The 22,186-nt window shown below is 39.3% G+C and overlaps 1 protein-coding gene across 1 annotated transcript in view; it reads right to left on the minus strand.

The window, feature by feature from the left end:
* LOC135195212 (3'-5' exoribonuclease 1-like) overlaps window positions 1-22,186 on the minus strand; it is a 156,016-nt gene that overhangs the window by 98,916 nt on the left and 34,914 nt on the right. Inside the window, exon 2 of the mRNA XM_064221494.1 lies at window positions 20,845-21,105. Within this exon, the coding sequence (XP_064077564.1) occupies window positions 20,845-21,039 (195 nt within the window). The 5' untranslated portion in view covers window positions 21,040-21,105. The remainder of the gene's footprint in view (window positions 1-20,844; window positions 21,106-22,186) is intronic.

Below are 22,186 nucleotides of genomic sequence, written 5' to 3' on the forward strand. Positions count from 1 at the left end.
TTAGGGCTTTGTTCGCGGAAATCGTTATATTTCAGTGTCGGGAAGGATTAAAATTTCATTTCCCAGCAAAGTCTTTTTACACGCACTAAGACATTCGAGGGTGCATGCTTCTCGAGATTTTGCGTGCAAACTGCGACTGCGGTTGTGGAGAATTCTGTTGGGTCATTTGAACAATGTTAAGATTTATGAGACAAATGTATAGTTCCTTTATATAAGTTATTATTTGATTAACTGTCTCATTTTGTTCAAAACGGATTTTAATATGTTTGAAGGTTATAGGATTTCCCTTTGATAAACACGCCTTATTTTGCAAGGATGTAAGTTAATATTTTGTATACCCCTAGATGAATCTTACAATTACACTAGATACAGAATCAATGTTTTGTTTTTATAACTATAGAGGTATCTGTAAACGCTCGCTTATCCGGACTTCTCATTAGGGAAGTTCGAACAACAGACGGTGAGTCCGTAAATACAGGATATTACGTGTACTAAGAATAACAAGATATTCTAATTTTTACGGCGCGTACAGTCGGGCTTTATCCACCACTACTTATAATAACTTACGTATTAAAAAAAAAAAAACGAAAACCTGCTCTGATTACTTTATACGGTCGTGTGTTTTCATAGGAAAAAATCCTTTTTAATTCAAAAAGATATCGGTATGTATGAACCAACATCGCTTTTTCCCCACTCTGCTAGAGTCGCTTATTGTATGGAATTTGCTATGCTTTGAACACTTCGGCAGTTTTTTACTGACCTTGACCGCTTGACTACGGTGACATAGTCACCGAGTTTGCTTGTTTGATTCTGAACGGGCTACTGTTTCTATTTTTTTTTTTTTTGTAATAATTAAGATCCTTCTCTTTATTACCATCGGCAACGTATTGTGTGTTTTTAGCATTATGTTGCTGGTTACGTATAAAGCAATGAATGACGAACTATTAGGAAACTGAGCGATTACTAATAAGACAAGTTATCACTACTGCATTCAATATTAACTGTTTGTACTTCATTCTTTGCTAAAATTTGAAATAGTGAGGGATCCTGGTCAGACGCATTTAGCCTGATGAAAGTTTTTTACAGACATGTTATTCCTTGCAATCCAGCCATATTTTAAAAGTTAAGTTGAGTCATTGAGGTTCGATATTTTATATAACTCAAAAACTCAAGGCTAAAACTGCGATCGGGACTTGCAAGGAGCATTTATTGTCATGACCCGAAATAGTGTTACCTCTAATTTATATAGATTTGTACGGGTGTTCCACTTGTTTTTTTGTGTGTTTTCTAAGCACTACAGTGCTTAACGACCTATCCATGCATCTGTATAAATACAGACGTCCACTGCGTAAACGCATATTCACTGTTTAATATGATTTGTTACGTAAGGGATTAATAATCACCCAAAATGATAAAATTAACATAGTATATGATTATGATATTTCAGTAGAACTTCTGGAAACAGACACTCAAAGATAAAAACTCGCAGTAGCGAAATCTCAATGATGTTGATAATTTCTGTAAAAAAGTAAGATTAAGAATGTCTCGTAACTTCAGCCACAGGAATAACGAAATTCGACCTGCAAAGGAAAACACTCAAAGTTACTCCAAATGATAAAAAATTGTACTTAGCTTGCTTTTGTGGGAAGTCACGGTGTTCCGATAACGCCCACACGGGCCTGGTCCTCCTTCTCTATTTAGGGATGACCTGGTTTGGCTTCAGTTTCCCCCGTGCGCGTTGTTTCGATGATTCGAGCCTTGAAAGATCCGATGCTGCAGACGCGTTCGGTTTGTTTCTTGGAGTGCCGGAAACGCTCACTAACGATGTTTTCTTGAATGATTCTAATGAGAGACGAAGCTTGCGTTGTCGTAGAAAAAGGACACGTCGGTTTTGTTTCTTGAAGTTATTCACTAACGATGATACTAAGTTGCTTGAAGAATCTCTTGCTTTCGTCGTCGTTAAAGAGTTCTTGTTGTTTTCTGAAGTCGCTCACTAACGATGATACTATGTTGCTTGAAGAATCTGCTGCTTCCGTCGTCGTTGACTTCTTATGATACATGATTTATTATTCTGGTTTTTCTTCGTAGGACGTTGTAGAGTTCTTCTGGTACGCTGGCCACCAATATTAGGGCTTGTGCCTTGTATGATAAGGCGCCCTATGAGGTAATGTTAGACTAGCGATAATCTTACGCTAAGTCGGTTGGTATTGCACTTCCATCTTCAATGGAGTGTCTGGGGGTTTGTAGATCATTTACGAAGTCGGTATTATCTTGTTGGTTATTACGACGATGTGTTAAACTCATGGTGAGGAGGTTCTTGTAGAAAACACGAAATATAAAACTATATGTATTCTTCTGAAGTTTTACATGCTGAAGATCAGATATGATTGTACAAGTCTTCTAATAACGATAGCTTGATCGCTTCTGCCAATGATGATGGCTAATCCTATTCCTCTACATGATAAAGCTTAGGTAAAGAGGTACAGGTCTTCTAATGACGATAGCTAACTCTGTTCTCCTGTCTACCATCTCTGTTACAAGTTATGAAGGAGCAGACAGTAGTTCGAACATATGAACATACATACAAATGACATAGTTTCATACGAACACACAATCAAATGAGACACGCTACAGATCACGTAGGCCGTTTGAATTATAGGTCGGGGTAGTTGTCTCAAGCAGGGAGCTTGGACTAATGTTTATAAACAATTGAATGACTACAGGTGACGGCATGTTATCTTAGCCTACATACTTATTGTATACGTCATCTTTAGCGTCTCTAGTCTGATCACATTCCTGCAAGCAATCTTTTATATATATGGACTAACATTCCATATTTTTATTATGTAAACACTTACATTAGCTCGGTCAGCTACCAAAACCAGCTACTGAATATTACTCAAACTTGACTTGCATTTGACTTATAGGAGTGTGATACAGACTCTATGTGAATATATATATATATATATATATATATATATATATATATATATATAAACAAAAAATTCATGGTGTACATGAATTGATTCAAGTAATAAAATATAAAACAATGATATTGGTAAATAATAGATGATCACGTGATATAAAATGATACAGTTTTTTCACTTCATCTTCATTAAGATACATATGCTACAGAAAATACTAATGTACTCTGATAATTGCATAGAATGAAGATTAACATGATAAAAATCATATTTTAACTGATAAAAAAATTTCATATATGAATTGATAAAATTATTAATGTTTATGCTGATTGATTCGTTGATTTCTATGCTAAATGTTATATATCTGATACATTAATCAATATACTAACTCATATAACTGCAGATATTGGTAAAGATAAAAGGTAACAGATGTTGGATATTTATAGGCTACCTGATTTGTTTATACATATGTATATGGATTCATATAATTATGATTAATATATGTGCACTTTAAATAGATTCCTATTGCGTACACGCAAAGATATATTTAGATTCTGTTATTTATGATCATTTATATAAGAGATTCCTATTGCGTACACGCAAAGATATATTTCAACTCTGTTATTTATGATCAATTTATATATATATACATGATACTTTATATATATAGGATACATGACCGAGGTTATACTACTTCACTTTTAACTAACGCCCTCGAACAACTTTTCGACCATTACCAGTTCAGACAACCACCTATAGCCCAATGAAAACGGCCTATTTTCACAGGGTTAAAACAAGGGGAAAATTTGCCTGGGGGCGGGTCCAACGTTCTATTTTTGCGCTCATACTTATTCTCTGCATCCTAAGCTACGATTACGTTCGCGATGAATAAAAAAACATCCCCAGCATGAGTCCTTCGCCAGCAAAGTAGAGTTGAATATCCTTCGGGTCGTAATTGTCGGAAGTATGTCCCTTTCGTAGTCGATTCCGACAGCCGCCGGAGCGTTCCGCATTAAAACGAGATTAACGACGAGATACGGGTGTCGGTCGAGATTAACGACGAGATACGGTGTCGGTCGAAGAAGTCCATGAAATTCCTTTCACATTGTAGGCGGTTGTCACTTGACGTAGTCATCCGCAGCGACGAACGATTTTTGAAGTTGCGATGTGAAACTCTCGTACTGCAGGATACTGTAACCAGGTTAATGGCCATTAATCAGCCTGCAAGTGAAATTATACTTGTCACAAGGGCAAAGTAAATTCAGACGACATCCAAATACAGGGAGGGAGAGAGCCATTTAGACCAGACGTAACCCACATGAATTCGCTGATATTTTGGAATTCAAAAGAGTCCGCTGTACAAACTTTTTTATCCATGGCATTAACAATGAGTGAACCTATCCAGGTCTATGAGGACTTGTAAAAATATCCATAATTATAAAAAATAAATAGATATCATTACGAATCTCGAAGAAAATTCGATATTACTGGTAGTAAGTTACTAGACAAGAAGTGGAAAACGGAGCTAATTGTAAGATTGCCAGGCAACATAAGAGTCAAAGAGAAGATTAATCATGATTCTATGTGCCCTAACAAAAGTTTCAGGTTTCCATATTAAATTTCCGTTGCGCATCCTCTGAGGTTAACTTTTAAAACATTATTATTAATAGGTAGGAGATGCAACGAAAAAACCCACTATGTAACTAATTTCTATATGAACTTTGGGTTTTCAAGAAAATGTAACATTTTCCCATGAATGTATTTACCTGGATTGTAATAAGCTAATGTTGCAAGTAAATAATCCATATCCATATCGTGATACTTCTAAATGGCTATGAAGTTCAGAAAAAATTAATTCATTTTGATGTATAGAAATTCTATTTCCTTATTTGTTTATTAATTTTAAAATGATTGCAAGTCGCATCTGCGGCATACCGATAGACACTGTACCTAACGTCTGCCTTGCCCATGAGAAGTCGGGCTAAGCATTCCTTTCTCCAGTCAATCTGCTTTTGCAAGCAGAGACGACACACAGATGAAGCCTGTGTAAGCAGATTATTGAGGTTAAAAGGAACAAATGCTGATACGGCAATGATGACGTCGTCACTTGGCAGGAGATTGCTCTCAGCCAGCTAAGAGGCTATTACGTTACTTAAGCATGTAAGTTAATACGACTTTAGGATAAATTTTTGTTTTTAATACACGACCCACATGAGAAGAATGTGTCTGAAAAAAAACAGTACCAAAATTGAACAATATATTAGTTTCATGTTGGAAAACTGCATGATTATGTTAAATTAAATATTCCTTATTGAAACTAATGAAAAAGGTTTCCATACAAATTCTATATATATTATTAGCCCTGTATAAGATTCATATAGGATTATTTCATAGATAACATTTTCACTTCTAGACTTCCTGACTTTAAAATCTTTTATTTTTTTTATTTATTTTATTTATTTATTTTATTTATTATTATTATTATATTATTATTTTTTTTTTTTTTTTACATTGACTACGAATATAAATCACCGGGACAGACAATATGTCAGTAGGTTTTGATATGTGTTTGAACTTTTAAGCTATATGTCATTGCTAAATATATACGCATACTATATATTTGGATATTTAATTAATCTATGGTTACGTTTTGCTTATTGATTTTATCGTGATTCCTTTTTTATTATAATTTGTACCCTCCGACTTACTTACGGAGTGTATTATATTGGACTCCACTTGTATCCATATTTATTTTATTTTTTTTATATTTTTTATTATTTATATATTTTTTATATATTGATAAATTAATGGTTGGCTTGAATATGTGGAAAAGTGTTCTAGCGGCGTACCGTATAAGGCTACTTACGGCATCAATTCTATAGATACAAGATATAAATGATAAAGGTATTTAAAACCGCGAGAAACCGCTATAATCCAGTTCGGATCCAATATCACGAGTTGTAACTCGTAAGACATTGACACTTTCCTATTTAATTATCAGTTATTCTACCAAACCGATTGACTCTGGGCGATAAAATATACTATTGGTTTTTCTTAATGGATAGGAATTCACACAACGTGTTAAGGAGATTATTATTGATTTACACCACCCGAGTCACAGCTAATTATTATGGGTTGAAATTCCATGTTTACTGATTTAGCACTCATAAATATTCCTAACGCACTCCATTCCATTGCGTGTTTGTTTTTAGTGCTATTAATTCTATATAACGTGTCAATGAACTATTAACACTAAGAAGTGTTTATTCCCTCTGTCAGACTCGTAATTCCGTTAATAATTCTAAGTATATTCTTTCAAGGATTGATTGGCACAGGATAGGCCCTTAACTGACAGGTGTCTTAGTGTGTCCCTTGTTTTCATGACACGTGTTACAATCAGTTATGTGCTTTTTTATATCTGTAAACATTGTAGGCAGTAAAACAGTGATTTGGCTTTCTGTGACATAGGAGGGAACCCTGGATGACGGAATGCAACCAGTTTATGACGATTGGTATGAGAGAGATTATTTACTACTACCTGGTCGTAGTCTTGCTGTGTTCTTCGGGTTTTCCTCGTCACAGACCTACATAGAACATTACATTTGATTACATTATTCTGATACACATACTATAAATATACTTTTGCTTTAGGGTTTCTGCTCGAAGTGTTTATTGTTTTTGCTAGCCACTGACCCTGTTTCCGTTTCGAAGTGTTTATTGTTTGGTGTTTATTGTTTTGCTTGATACGCTGTTGACACTTGCTTTGTTCAGTTTGTAACAGTTCTGCGCTCCAACCCAGATATTCAATGCTCGCGATCTCTTTGGGTTAAAGAATTTCCTTGTTTTAGATACGGTTTTAACAATAGGCAGGATGTTTCTATATCTTTTAGTCCAATTAATGGTTCTTTGCTGTTATGGTGCGGGATTGCGGGATAATGCGTCAGCTATGATATTTGCTTTCCCAGGTAGATATCTTTATCTTGGCTCAATAACCTGAATGATCATTTGTCACCGAGTTCCTTTTGGACTGTGATTAAAGCCTTTGAAAACTCGTAAGTGACTTATGCTCAGTGAGGACTAACAGGATAGCCGTAGATTATGAACTTGAAATGTACTAGTGAGTTAAAGATACCTAGACCCTTCCTTGCCTATTACTGCATATTTACTTTCAGAGGGCTTAGTTTACGTGAATAAAAAGCTATAGGGAAGAACTGTTTATCATATTACTGAAGTAATACCCTCTTACCCCTTGGTCTGAGGCGTCTGTTGCAAAAAAAAAAAAAAAAAAAAAATTCCTTATTTAATCAGGATTTTTAAGTTAGGTAAGCTGCATTATCCGCTTTTAAGATATCGAACGCCTGTTGAGCTTTTCAGACCCTTAATAAAAAATCTACGCTCTTATTCGTAAGATCTGTTAAAGGAGCTGTCATGATTGAAGAATTACATATTTACATACGATTGTAATACCCACTACAGCGCAAAAGTGCTGTATCCCCCTTTTACGTTAATAGGTACCGGAAGTTATGAATAGCCGACACCTTACCATGGACTACTTTAAGACCTTGACAAGACACATAAAACCTAGTTAAACATGTTCGGTTTTAAAAAACTCACATTTAGAGATTTGTGGGACTCTGAGATTATTTGTCTTTGTCTCTGTAGCACTAGCTCTACTTTATGTGAATGTACCTCTAAGGTATTAGAAAAGATTACAAGATCATCCATATAGGCATGTAGGGTATCCCCTAAAAGTCTCCAAACACTATATTGTAATTGGGGTGCAACGTAAGCCGGAGGCATACGTAAAAATTGATAATGTCCCCTGAGTGTGCTGAAAACGGTGTATGAGGTACAATCACTTAGGTAATGGTATCTGGTAAAAGCTTTTAAGTAAGTCCAAATTGGTGAAAAAAAAATTTATTCTAACCTAACAGAGATAAGATGTCGTCGGTACATGGCACTGGAAACTATCGGGAGTCGTTTCCTTGTTTAAGCGACAGAAATCTACGCAGATACGCCAAGTCCGATCTTTATGGCATGACTTTTGAGGGAAAATTATATGGGCTATTTGACTTCCTAATGGCTACCTATTACTAACATATTTCAACTTCGTCATTTATCTCTATTTTGAAATTGCAGTGAGAGTCTATACGAAGGTACGTATATAGCTTTATGTTTGTCCTTAGACCGTATTTTGTGTTAAATTACATCCGTTTTCCCAGAGATCACTCGCTAGTGGAGAAACTTCTGGTATTCAGGTAAAAAGATAAAAAAAAAATTTCATGCTGAATCACCTCTGCTTGAATGGCGTTTACTGATATTACTTTAGATAGATTTATCAGAGAGATTCATCCACGACTGGTTGGGCGTGATTAAAATTAGCAACAATAAAAAATGCGATATTTATAACTTCCGTATCCACGATATGTATACTTTTAGGGCTTTGTTCGCGGAAATCGTTATATTCAGTGTCGGGAAGGATTAAAATTTCATTTCCCAGCAAAAGTCTTTTACACGCACTAAGACATTCGAGGGTGCATGCTTCTCGAGATTTTGCGTGCAAAGTGCGACTCGCGGTTGTGGGAGAATTCTGTTGGGTCATTTTGAACAATGTTACGATTTATGAGACAAATGTATAGTTCCTTTATATAAGTTATTATTTGATTAACTGTCTCATTTTTGTTCAAACGGATTTTAATATGTTTGAAGGTTTATAGGATTTCCCTTTGATAAACACGCCTTATTTGCAGGATGTAAGTTAATATTTTGTATACCCCTAGATGAATCTTACAATTACACTAGATACAGATCAATGTTTTTTATAACTAGAGAGGTATCTGTAAACGCTCGCTTATCCGGACTTCTCATTAGGGAAGTTCGAACAACAGACGGTGAGTCCGTAAATACAGGATATTACGTGTACTAAGGAATAAACAAGATATTCTAATTTTACGGCGCGTACAGTCGGGCTTTATCCACCACTACTTATAATAACTTACGTATTAAAAAAAAAAAAAAAACGAAAAACCTGCTCTGATTACTTTATACGGTCGTGTGTTTCATAGGAAAAAAATCCTTTTTAATTCAAAAAGATATCGGTATGTATGAACAACATCGCTTTTCCCCACTCTGCTAGAGTCGCTTATTGTATGGAATTTGCTATGCTTTGAACACTTCGGCAGTTTTTTTACTGACCTTGAACCGCTTGACTAGGTGACATAGTCACCGAGTTTGCGTTGTTTGATTCTGAACGGGCTACTGTTTCATATTTTTTTTTTTTTTTTTGTAATAATTAAGATCCTTCTCTTTATTACCATCGGCAACGTATTGTGTGTTTTTAGCATTATGTTGCTGGTTATTACTATAAAGCAATGAATGACGAACTATTAGGAACTGAGCGATTACTAATAAGACAAGTTATCACTACTGCATTCAATATTAACTGTTTGTACTTCATTCTTTGCTAAAATTTGAAATAGTGAGGGATCCTGGTCAGCGCATTTAGCCTGATGAAAGTTTTTTACAGACTGATTATTCCTTGCAATCCAGCCATATTTTAAAAGTTAAGTTGAGTCATTGAGGTTCGATATTTTATATAACTCAAAAAACTCAAGGCTAAAAACTGCGATCGGACTTGCAAAGGAGCATTTATTGTCATGACCCGAAATAGTTTACCGTACCTAATTTATATAGATTTGTACGGGTGTTCCACTTGTTTTTTTGTGTGTTTTCTAAGCACTACAGTGCTTAACGACCCTATCCATGCATCTGTATAAATACAGACGTCCACTGCGTAAACGCATATTCACTGTTTAATATGATTTGTTACGTAAGGGATTAATAATCACCCAAAATGATAAAATAACATAGTATATGATTATGATATTTCAGTAGAACTTCTGGAAACAGACACTCAAAGATAAAAACTCGCAGTAGCGAAATCTCAATGATGTTGATAATTTCTGTTAAAAAAGTAAGATTAAGAATGTCTCGTAACTTCAGCCACAGGAATAACGAAATTCGACCTGCAAAGAAACACTCAAAGTTACTCCAAATGAATAAAAAAAATTGTACTTAGCTTGCTTTTGTGGGAAGTCACGGTGTTCCGATAACGACACACGGCCTTGGTCCTCCTTCTCTATTTAGCGGATGACCTGGTTTGGCTTCAGTTTCCCCCGTGCGCGTTGTTTCGATGATTCGAGCCCTTGAAAGATCCGATGCTGCAGACGCGTTCGGTTTTGTTTCTTGGAGTGCCGGAAGGAAACGCTCACTAACGATGTTTTCTTGAATGATTCTAATGAGAAGACGAAGCTTGCGTTGTCGTAGGAAAAAGGACACGTCGGTTTTGTTTCTTGAAGTTATTCACTAACGATGATACTAAGTTGCTTGAAGAATCTCTTGCTTTCGTCGTCGTTAAAGAGTTCTTGTTGTTTTCTGAAGTCGCTCACTAACGATGATACTATGTTGCTTGAAGAATCTGCTGCTTCCGTCGTCGTTGACTTCTTATGTAACATGATTTATTATTCTGGTTTTTCTTTGTAGGACGTTGTAGAGTTCTTCTGGTACGCTGGCCACCAATATTAGGGCTTGTGCCTTGTATGATAAGGCGCCCTATGAGGTAATGTTAGACTAGCGATAATCTTACGCTAAGTCGGTTGGTATTGCACTTCCATCTTCAATGGAGTGTCTGGGGGTTTGTAGATCATTTACGAAGTCGGTATTATCTTGTTGGTTATTACGACGATGTGTTAAACTCATGGTGAGGAGGTTCTGTAGAAAACACGAAATATAAAATATATGTATTCTTCTGAAGTTTTACATGCTGAAGATCAGATATGATTGTACAAGTCTTCTAATAACGATAGCTTGATCGCTTCTGCCAATAATGATTGCTAATCCTATTCCTCTACATGATAAAGCTTAGGTAAAGAGGTACAGGTCTTCTAATGACGATAGTTAACTCTGTTCTCCTGTCTACCATCTCTGTTACAAGTTATGAAGGAGCAGACAGTAGTTCGAACATATGAACCATACATACAAAATGACCCCCATAGTTTCATACGAACACACAACTCAAATGAGACACGCTACAGATCACGTAGGCGTTTGAATTATAGGTCGGGGTAGTTGTCTCAGCAGGGAGCTTGGACTAATGTTTATAACAATTGAATGACTACAGGTGACGGCATGTTATCTTAGCCTACATACTTATTGTATACGTCATCTTTAGCGTCTCTAGTCTGATCACATTCCTGCAAGCAATCTTTTATATATATGACTAACATTCCATATTTTATTATGTAAACACTACAATTATATATATTATTATATATATATAGATATTATATATATATATATATATATATATATATATATATATATATATATATACTATATATATGATATATATATATATAATATACACACACATATATATACATATATAGTGGAAAAAAGACTAATGTTTATTCCCCTTTCAAACTAAGGATGGCGTATCTTGCTACCCTCTTGGATCGAGAATAAGGAAGCAGTCTAGAGGAAGCCTATTCGTCTTTAACATTGCAAAAAAATCTATGAAGAAGACGTCTCACAGGTTTCCACAACTCTCTTCCTAACTAAAACTAGACAGAGAGAGAGAGACCGAGGAGAGAGAGAGAGAGAGAGGAGCGAGAGGAGAGAGGGAGAGAGAGAGAGAGGTGGGGGGGTAACCCCAACCTCTCATGACCGAGACCCAGATGGTTTACACTGTGTTGGCCTACAGTGACAGCAGCCTTCGATCACTGTCTTGCCGTACTTCCTGAGTTGCCAGATATTTCATTCATTGAAGGAATATTATAAAATTATTATTAAACAACCTTCGTTAAATACAGGAGCTGAGTCGGTGTTGTCGTAACAAACCCTTTAAGCGTAGTCCTTACCTAGGAAACTCCTGGAAGGATACAGGGAATTCAGTTGCCAACCAAAGGGGAAACTACGTTATGCGCATATGACTTGACCATACAGTAGTCCTATACACCAAATTCTCTACTACATTCTTTCCTCACCGAGCAGAGAGAGAATGGAAATTTACTATCTTCGTTCTTTTTGTCAATAGAACGAATTAGTATTAGCTGAAGAAGATCCCAAGTGATAACCGAGGATCGAAGAGAATCTCAATTTCCTATTTCTATCTTGGACATAAGGACGTATTCTACACGTCTATTACCTGGAAGTCTCTAATCAATGAATGAGAGCTCCTCCGAATCTTGTCCAAGAGAGCTTATATGCTTACGCAATAAGATGTATTGAGATCTTTGTCAATGAGAACTAATCCATTAAGATACAAAGAGTATACATTTTTTGTCAATTATGTGTTATGCACTTACTTGACAATACGTTAAAATATCTTCCTAAGGAAGGAAGTTAATCCAGGAACTCGTTAAGTCTTCGTGATTTCCACAGAAATCGCGGAAGGGACAGGATTCCTGTTCAGATCTTGAGTTTAAAGAAGGAAGATTGATGTTCCCTTTCCGCATTCATTCCCGAACGCCGAACAGATGAGATTCTATTTAAGAAAAAACTCCTGTAGCTCTTGCCTCGTCATAAAGAGGGAAGAGAATGAATGAAGGAGAGAGTCCACGCTGAGAGTAACTGTCTGTTACAGCAGTCTTCTGAATATTGGAGAAGGGCTTCTCTCAGTATCAGAATCATCCTGACAAAGGCGACGGCCGCCTGTGCGACATCTTGCGCCTTTGCCAGGAGAAGGCTAATTCTGCTAAAAACTAAAACGAGAAGTCTCGTGACTGACTTATCTCCATAAGGCAATTCGGGATATCTTGGCGCCTTGCGCCTGGCTCCTGGCTGGAGCCTTACGCCTGGCTGGCTCCTCGCTCCTGGCTGGAGCCTCACGCTTGGATGGCTCCTGGAACGTTCCGCGCGTCTGGAAGGCGCCTCCCTGGAAAGATCCTTATGCCTGCTAGGCTCTACTTGCTTAGAAGGCTCCTTTCACGCTTCTTGGAAGATTGCGGATCAGCAGACAGGAACTCTGGCGCCTCGTGCGCCTGGCTCCTGTCCTACTTGCTGGAATGCGGCTCGCGTCCAGCTTCTGGAATGCGGCTCGCGCTTGCCTGCTGGAACGCGGCTCGCTGGATGGAGCTGTCCGTATCGGTTCATATTCATCCTCTGCATGCCACTGGACGGGATCTCTTGATTTGAAGGAAAACATCCTTTCTCAATACTCATACCAATGGCGAGATTTGTTCTTGTATCTTCATAAGAATCTTCGTCGCTGAATATTCCTCCTCCTTATCCGCCGAGGGGAAGGAGGTTAGATAATAACGGAGAAACTGTTTTAGGATACCTTTCCAATGGCTCTCCTTGGCAGTCTGGGACGTTCTACAGAACCTGCCGAGGGGACGCCTGACCGGTGGGGGTTCTCCCTAACCTTCCTGCGGCTGTCGACTTTCCTCCTCCACTGGGTCTGGGAGTTTGGAAGAGGTCAAGGCCTGGAAGCGCTACGGAGCCGATCAGACGCACCCTCCACTGCACTGGGAACACTATATTCACTTCTTACCTTTTAAGAGCTCGCCTTTTGAGCTCCATCCATTTATCTTCAAATTTGCACATATGAATTTGTAGATTCTGTGGAGTAAGAAGGTGATGAGGATGCAAGAACTACTAGTACCGTCAATACTCTAACTGCTCGTTAGCACGAGAGCTCTTAAAGCTTCTAAAGGAAGCGTATCTAGTTATATGCTTTCTGACTTCCTAAAGTAGGAAGTTAGATCTTATATTTCCTCCATCAAATTCTAACACTTATACACGTATTAGTGAAAAAATATCAATATTTCCCTTATTGCAAAATATATGAGTGTCTACCGAAAAATTCGGTAGTTTCACGTAATATATTCTTTGAAATTTCGAAGCCAAATTCATACGACGGAGTCTATAGCTAAGTATATATCTGCTGGGTAAGTTCCATGTACAAAAACATGATTTACTGTAATGATTACAGCACCCAACTATAATATTAATGAATAAACAGCAAAATACAGCAATAAAAATGATATTGTAATGATACAATTAAGTTTGTTCATACTTACCTGGCAGATATATATATAGCTGTATTTTTCCGAATCCGACAGAAATTTAAACACTTACGACACACGCAGTGGGAGTCAGGTGGTTAGTACCCATTCCCGCCGCTGGGAGGCGGGTATCATGGAATCATTCCCATTTTCTATTCATAATTTTTATTCCACTGTCTCCTGAGGGGAGGTGGGTGGGTACTTGATTATATATATCTGCCAGGTAAGTATGAACAAACTTAATTGTATCATTACAATATCATTTTGTTCATGAAACTTACCTGTCAGATATATATATAGCTGAATCCCACCTTTGGTGGTGGGAGTAGACAGAATAGAAGATTTTAGGAAACACTATATATGCAGATAATTGATATCTTGATTCCTTACCTGTTAGCATAGCTGACTTCGTGGTTACTGCCGCGTAAGTCTGCTTGTGCTACTAGAGTTGCCAGCGAGGTAGAGACCTATATAGCTGGTGCACTCCAGATGATCTGTCAACAGGGCGAGACCACGACGTGACTAGACCATATTGACCATACCATGAGGGCTAAGAAGTAAAAATAAATATATATATAAAAATATATATCACCACCTGACCCACCTAGCCAAAGTTAAGGTGTGTAAGGCTAAGGAGTTAAGAAGTCACCGTTGTCGGCGACTCAACTACTAAATTAAGAGCTCTTCCTAACCATTTTCTACAGGATAGGATGAGTGGTACTTCTTGCCCCCAAGATTGTGTCTGCAGACACGTATGGCCCTAGCGAGCAGCAGATCTCATATGCCATCTTCACATCTCGCAGGGAGTGTGAATTGAACCCAGAGTTGCTTCGCTAAAACATGGTACTCAGGATGTTGCTGAGTGCCATGCTCTGTTGAAATGCTTCCGAGGCCGCGCCCTCACCTCGTGAGCATTCAAATCAAAAGATTTCAAATCTTTGTGCAAACACAAAGAAGGAGCTTTTTGAAAGAACTCCTTAACAATAAAGCCAGGGTGTTCTTCGATATGGGCAAGTCTGGTCTTTTCGGAACACTGCAGATTGTCCGTACGACTTCGACTTTCTTGAGTTTTATGTAGATAAACTTGAGAGACCTGACAGGGCACAGGACTCTCTCTGGCTCCTGCCACTAACTTGTGCCATCCTTGGCTTCCAAGCTCCTTGGCCCTAACGGCACCAAACGGGTTTCCATTCTTAGGCCATACGAAAAAGCTTAAATAGCACACCGCCTTGTGTTCTCTAAAAGCCAAAACTTGTGACGATGGCTTAAAATCTCACTAACCCTCTTTGTCGTATCTAGGGTGGTTAGAAAAATGCCTTCCTGATCACATGCAAGAAGTTAACAGGTAGGAGATGTTCGAATGCTTTGACATCAAGAACTTCAGAACTATGTCTAAGTTCCATATTGAAAGCTTCGATCTGGACATGCACAGTCAGTTCGTCTGTACTAACGTCAGGTGACCAACCAGTTGACCAGTCAGACGAATCAAGGACAGCAAGGCTGTACCCTGAGACCATAATGCACTATTCTTCGCTGAAGGATGAGAGTCTGGACTGCCTGGGCGATTCAAGCTAAGCAAACCTTGGGGGGTGTATCAACGCAACCCAATGTCGTTAGCGAATCAACTCCTGAGCCACTCCTGACTCGAGCTTCTGGTGGTCCAGGAGAAAGGATGCGAGGAGCAAAAAGGCGATTCAGTCCCGAAGGACGAATGCCTGACAGTCCAACCTGGTCTCATGTTAAACGATCATCGGGGGTGTATAAACGCAACCGACTTCGTCAACAAGAAACTCAGGGCTACTATATGTCTCCTGATCTCGCACGAGTGTCCTGACTCCGAGAAAACAGGTGAGACAAAAAGTAGATGGTGAGCGAGTTTCGAGATTTCACAGAACTCAAAGAGTCGTGAAGGGCTTTGTTGTTTGACAGAAGCAAATCTCTGAGCCCAAAGGCCGTCAACAACATATTTGCGTATTCTTTAATAGTTGTGACTGCCAGCTTATCCCATTCTTCAACGGAAAGGGAAGACTGCAATCTTATGCTGTCAAAATCTCGATAGTCTGAACGTAGTCAGACTCAGAGCGGAGAGGTTATAGGTACCTTTCGTGTTAAAGGAGACCGACTCTCTCGGAAAAGGTCCTTTGGAAGGACGTGACCTCTGTGAATCTAGGATCTTGAAGGCCAACATGGGGCGATTAGCGTCATTGTCGCTCCTGTGATGATATAAATCATCTATTACATTTCCTAAGCGATTGAAAAAGGGGAAAAAGAGACTAAACATCCATCCCCGTTCAATATCATAGGATGGCGTTTAATGTTACCGCTCCCGGATCGAGAATAAGGGAGCAGAGAAGAAGAAGCCTCTTCGTCCTCAACCTAGCGAAGAGATGAATGAAAGGACGTCCCTAAAGTCTCCACAACTCTCAACATACTTCTAAAGAAAGATTCCACTCGGAAGTCAGTAGTTGCTGCCTTCGATCGAGACGATTCGTACGGACTTTTGCAATCCTGTAACGAACCTCTAGAGGATCGTTCCATCTACGCCTGTTGTTATAATAGGCTCTTTCTCGTAAACCCAACCGAACCGGGACCGAGAGAAGATACTTCCTAAGATATGAGAGAGCTGTGGAAGATCAGAGTTGATATGGACCATGGTTCCAAAAAACTCGTTTCGAGGACTGGAGGGACGACTGAATTGCTTCCACTTCTTTCAGATTATGATCCAGGACATCTGAAACCCTCTCCAGATGTCCGGCACCTTCTTTCTATCACCTCAAGAGATACTTAACGCACCGAGAGATGTTCAGAATCATTCCTAGATCTTTAATAAAATTTCAGTTTCCCGGTAGGAAAAAACTGTAGAGGTCTGAATTGCAGTCTATTCAGGGAAACAAACTTCTTTAGGAAGGAAATGGTCCCCAGCAAGCTCATCCATTCCCTCACACAGTATGTTTACTTCCCTAATAAGGCTGCGCTTTGCCTAAGCAAGAGAGCATATAATAGTGCAATGTTGTGGTAGACTCGTAGTCCTATACCGTGCGTAACGAGCACCGAAAGGAGTAAGATATCTCTGTAGGACATATTAAGGCCAACGAATGCAATGTTTATTCATTCATGTAAGAAATCCCCTCAATCTAAGCTAAAGTCCGTGATTGTTAGGGCAGAGATACAGTTAGTCAGTCAAACCCGCAGGAGGAAAAGAGAGAGACGTAACTGCCAGCACAGAGATACGGTTAGTCAGTCAATCCCGCAGGAGAGAGAGACGTAACCTACAGCGCATGACAGCGAACGAGCTGGTACTGGCTCGTTTGGACTGGAGGAGAGGACAGTGACAGCAGCAGCTTACGATCGTCCGTCATCGTCGTCTCTTAACTTTATGCCTGGGTTGCCAGCTACCCTATTCTATGAAGAAAAAGGTCCCTTATTTTTAGCATAGACTCTCAAGCTGGTATATTTAAGCGAAACAGAAAACGCTAAATATATAGATGCGTTTGTGTCGTCAGAACACTACCATACAACGGTAAAAGATAAATCGGAAACTCCTGGAAGGCTGCAGGGAGTAACGATTAAATGTCCTTAAAATGGACCATAGACCTCTCGGTTGCCATCCGAAGAGGTAACTACAGCAAGCGTATATGACTTGAACCAACCAGAAATAAAATAACGCAAGGCAAAATATGAAATTATATCACAATAAAGTTTGTTCATACTTACATGGTAGACATATATATAGCTGAATTCGGAAATACAGCTACATACATATCTGACAGGCAAGTTTCATGAACAAAACTTAGGAGAATCGAAGCAGTCAGCTCAAGCTTCTTATGTTATTGGACATAAGGGTTCATTGACGTAGTCTACAAGTCTATTTCTTGTACGAGTCTGCGAATGACGAATGAGAGCTCTTCCGAATCTTGTCAATAAGAGCTTGTTCGCTTACGCAATATCAAGTTAATGAGATGTTTGTCAATGAGAAAACTAACCCATTTACGGGACAAAGAGATATTTTGTCAATGAGGGGATACCCACTTACTTGACAAAACGATAGTATATTGTCAATGGGGAAAGTCACTGAATTGACAAAACGTAATCCAGGAAGTCGAGCATTTTATTTTCCGATTCCCGTCTCAAACGAGGAAGGGGCAAGAATCCTGTTAAGAGACTGGGCTTACGTCAGGTAGAACGACGATGTTCAATTCGGCAGCGTAGTCCCGACTAGGAACTAACAAAAACTATCATCTGAAAAGCCCTTTCAGATGGGCTAAAAAGCTGGCAAAATTATCCTGGGAAGAGGAAGAAACTCTCCAACCAGCTTCCTCTCCCGTATCACAACTAATGCCTGCTAAAGCTTAAAATTTATTGGCAGTATGGCAAAGGAAGTCCTGTCTTGCGCTTTCCTGAAGAGCGTGACTTTTGATGAGTGCCTTGCAAGAATCCTACTGAACGTTGCCGAGAGTCCTGACGTGCAGGACATCGAGCCTTTATAACCCGTAACTGCCTTATCGCAAAGTCTTGACTGCGGTAGTGGCAACTTAAATTTATTGGCAGAAAGGCAAAGCTTGCGGTAGAGCAAACGAGAACTTCCCTTGAGCTTTCCTTAACTCCATCCACCTATGCGAAAAGCAATATTAATTGACAGAGACCTCTTGAATCACGAAACCCGATGTCTTGCTGGTTTCGAAGAAGAAGTTGTCTGTTCACTTTAAGCTTCCTCCGAAGCACTGCCTACTTCACATTCTTTGCAGGTGAGGTAGAAGGTATCATCGAAGGTAGAGGTAAAAATTCTTTAAGCCCAAATCTGAAACAAGAGCTTGAAGAGTTCAACAGAAACGTTCAGCCAGGCGACACACCTGGCGTGCGCTGGTGCACGCTCGGCGTCCACTGGAGCGCGCTCGGCGTCCACTGGCGCGCACGCTCGGCGTCCACTGGCGCGCACGCTCGGCGTCCACTGGCGCGCGCTTGGCGTGCACCCGCGCGCCCCTGGCTTGGGCGTCCGCTCTCAAAAGCTTACTGCTACTATGACTTCTTTTACGTATTTCTCGGTGGAAAGACGGACACGAGTTCAGGCGACGTTCGCCTTCTTACTTCTCACTGAAACGCATAACGAGAGAGAGAGAGAGAGAGGACGTGAAGCGTCCTCTTCTATAAAGCTTCTATTTAGAGGGCGCGAGTCCATCCGAAAGCTCTCCAACCCCCTGCGCGGGGAGGACGCTTCGGAGGACGAGAAGCAATCCTTCAGGATTCGTGCACGTGCACGCACTTAGGCAGTCTGGGATTTTCATTCAGGAAACTGCGAGGCACGCCAGATCGGTGGGGGTTCCTCGTAACCCTCCTTCGGCTTTCCGACATGCTTTCTCCCTGGTTCTGGGAGTCAAGCAGAGGTCCCGGCCTAGAGGCGAAACGAGGGCCGATCTGACGCACCCTCCACTACACAAGGGGTATCACTGCACTTCTGCACTTCACTTTTACTCTCTAAAGCAAGCACTTTCGATTCTAAGTTACGAATCGAAAGAGTATCAGAGAAAGGGCAATTTCTCTACAGACACTGCTTAGGGCCCGAAGGCAACACTGCAGGGTTAGGAGTAACAATTACAGAAGTAGCACTTCACAGCAATGAAGGAGAGCGAGCACCTCTCTTAGACATATACATAGCCCGTAGGCCATACTACAGGGTTATGCAAAATAAAGTCTACAGGAAGGTTAGCAGGTTCACTACCCTGACTTTTGTTACTGATTAATTGCGTACATACGAATCATACGTCTTCCTTACGGAATTAGACATGTTTACTGATTAATTGCGTACATACGAATCATACGTCTTCCTTACGGAATAGACAAAGTCTCACACTCCTTACATGACAAATCTCAACAAAGAAGCAAGACCCATACCCCTCGTACATACCAAGTGCGAATCTACCGAAGCTTTCGGTAGCCACACCCTATCTTTGCAGACAACCCCGTCTGAAACTAGCCTAACTAGATTCAGATATTTTATGCAAAAATGAATCAAATTCAAATCAATTTAAGATAGCGTATGCCTAGCCACAAATCCAAGTAAATAATTCAAAAGACAATTAGGATACTTAGCGGCAATGAAGTTTCCAAAATCCTAAGACGGAGGTACTGAAAACAGGTGTTTTCAGCACCGGCGACAGAAAAATTATGAATAGAAAATGGGAATGATTCCTGATACCCGCCTCCCAGCGGCGGGAATGGGTACTAACCACCTGACTCCCACTGCGTGTGTCGTAAGTGTTTAAATTTCTGTCGGATTCGGAAAAATACAGCTATATATATATCTGACAGGTAAGTTTCATGAACAAAATCTATTTTTGTCTTTTGTTTACGTTTAGAATCAGCTGATGGACGTTTATTACTGAAAGAATTATTTTGGAAAACAATTTAGTTGCTAAAAGAAACTAATTTATTAATGGAATTATTATTATTATTAACTTTGTACATAATAGTTTATGATATTATGATACAGTAATTCATATCTCATTGAGAGAGAGAGAGAGAGAGAGAGAGAGAGAGAGAGAGAGAGAGAGAGAGAGAGAGAGAGAGAGAGCAGCTTAGGACGAGAGTAACTTGAATAGCTTGAGAGAGCAGCTTAGGACGAGAGTACTGTTGACTATCTTAGCTCGAGAATAACATAATGAAATTTGTATTTTAAATATTTTTATGGTGATAAGAAATGAAACATGGATAGTGATAAGATATTCTCTTGTATACTGTTATAATATGTGATAATCATTGAGTCAACTATATTGTGTAGGAACAAATTTAAAGTCTCAACTGTAGTAATGGCTAACCTAATATATATATAGAAGGGGGCTTGATATAATTTCACTCACCAAAAATGCCAAGGTCTCATAAGGATTTTCACACAAAAAGTCTCCTATTTGATTGTTTTCTTCATGGTTCTCACCAGCACTGTCACTATGGCCATGTCCATCAGTACCCAGATTGAGTGATTTAAGAGCTTCAGTAGTACCAAGATCAACATGACCATTTACTGATGCTGGTATGTCCTCTAACTGGCTTGCCATTCTTTTTAACTTCAGTTTCTAGTCTTTTCAACGCACTGTGCTGTAGCCTATGACATGCACATCAACCTGAAAGAGAAAAATGCTTTCATAATAAAACTAATATTGTAATACACACCTGAACACCTGAATTAGCCCTGGTCACTGACCAACCCAAACTACATCCTCACAAAACTTACCCATCAATTGGGTAATTAACTGATAATGTTACTAACACTGTAGGCAGACTGTCTACTGAGTTACCTGTGAACAGTTGGCAACACTGCCGTATGTACCGGCCGCCATCAGCCTACCCTTCAATTGCGTCATTCACAATTCACAACTAATTGAGAAAAGGAGGAGGGTGAAAATCATTCAGGTGTTCAAGTATTACAATAAAGGGATTTTGACAAAGGAAAAATCTATTTCTGGGGGAAGACCTGTGTCGCCCAGTGAAATGTTCCTATAGCACTCATTTCTAGGTATAAATAAGTGCTAAATATACCAGAGAAAAAGCCATATGGAATGCCAGAGTTACTACCTCTGGCTCGCTCACCCTCAAAGGGTGTCAGTATAGCATCAGAGGCGAGTGGAAGCCACTATCACAGATACTTTACCAAATAGATCTCTCCTCTCTCAAAATCCCCCTCTGCAGAGGTGCCGTTACAACGACTACCTTCCGCTCGCTACTACTACTGCCTCTGCCAAGAACGCCATTCCTGAAATATGCTCCCAAGCTTGGGCCAGCTAAATGGTGGGGAAATGAAAAAGAGAGGGATGGGTTCACTGGAGGACACAGGTCTTCCCCCAGAAATAGATTTTTCGTTTGTCAAAATCCCTTTTCTGGGCTCGACCTGTGTCGCCCAGTGAAATAGTAACAGAGAATTGGCCATTCAAGCTTGGAAATAGAATGTAAACAAAAAACTTTATATGAAAGGTAAAATAAAAATTCCTTATAATTATTGTTTTAATAATCCAAGTTAAGGATAAATAACATCTAATATGGTAAAATTGGTAAATAACATCTAATATGACCAAGTCCATACCATCACCAGGAAAAATACAACAGATAATGAACATAAAAACAAACAAATTAATGAACTATGTACAAGTACAGGAGTGCGTTGATAAAGCAATCAGTCCGGAACAAAAAGGCAAAAGGCAAGGGATT

Source organism: Macrobrachium nipponense, chromosome 20 (assembly GCF_015104395.2).
Source record: "Macrobrachium nipponense isolate FS-2020 chromosome 20, ASM1510439v2, whole genome shotgun sequence".
In the NCBI taxonomy this organism is placed as follows: Eukaryota; Metazoa; Arthropoda; class Malacostraca; order Decapoda; family Palaemonidae; genus Macrobrachium; species Macrobrachium nipponense.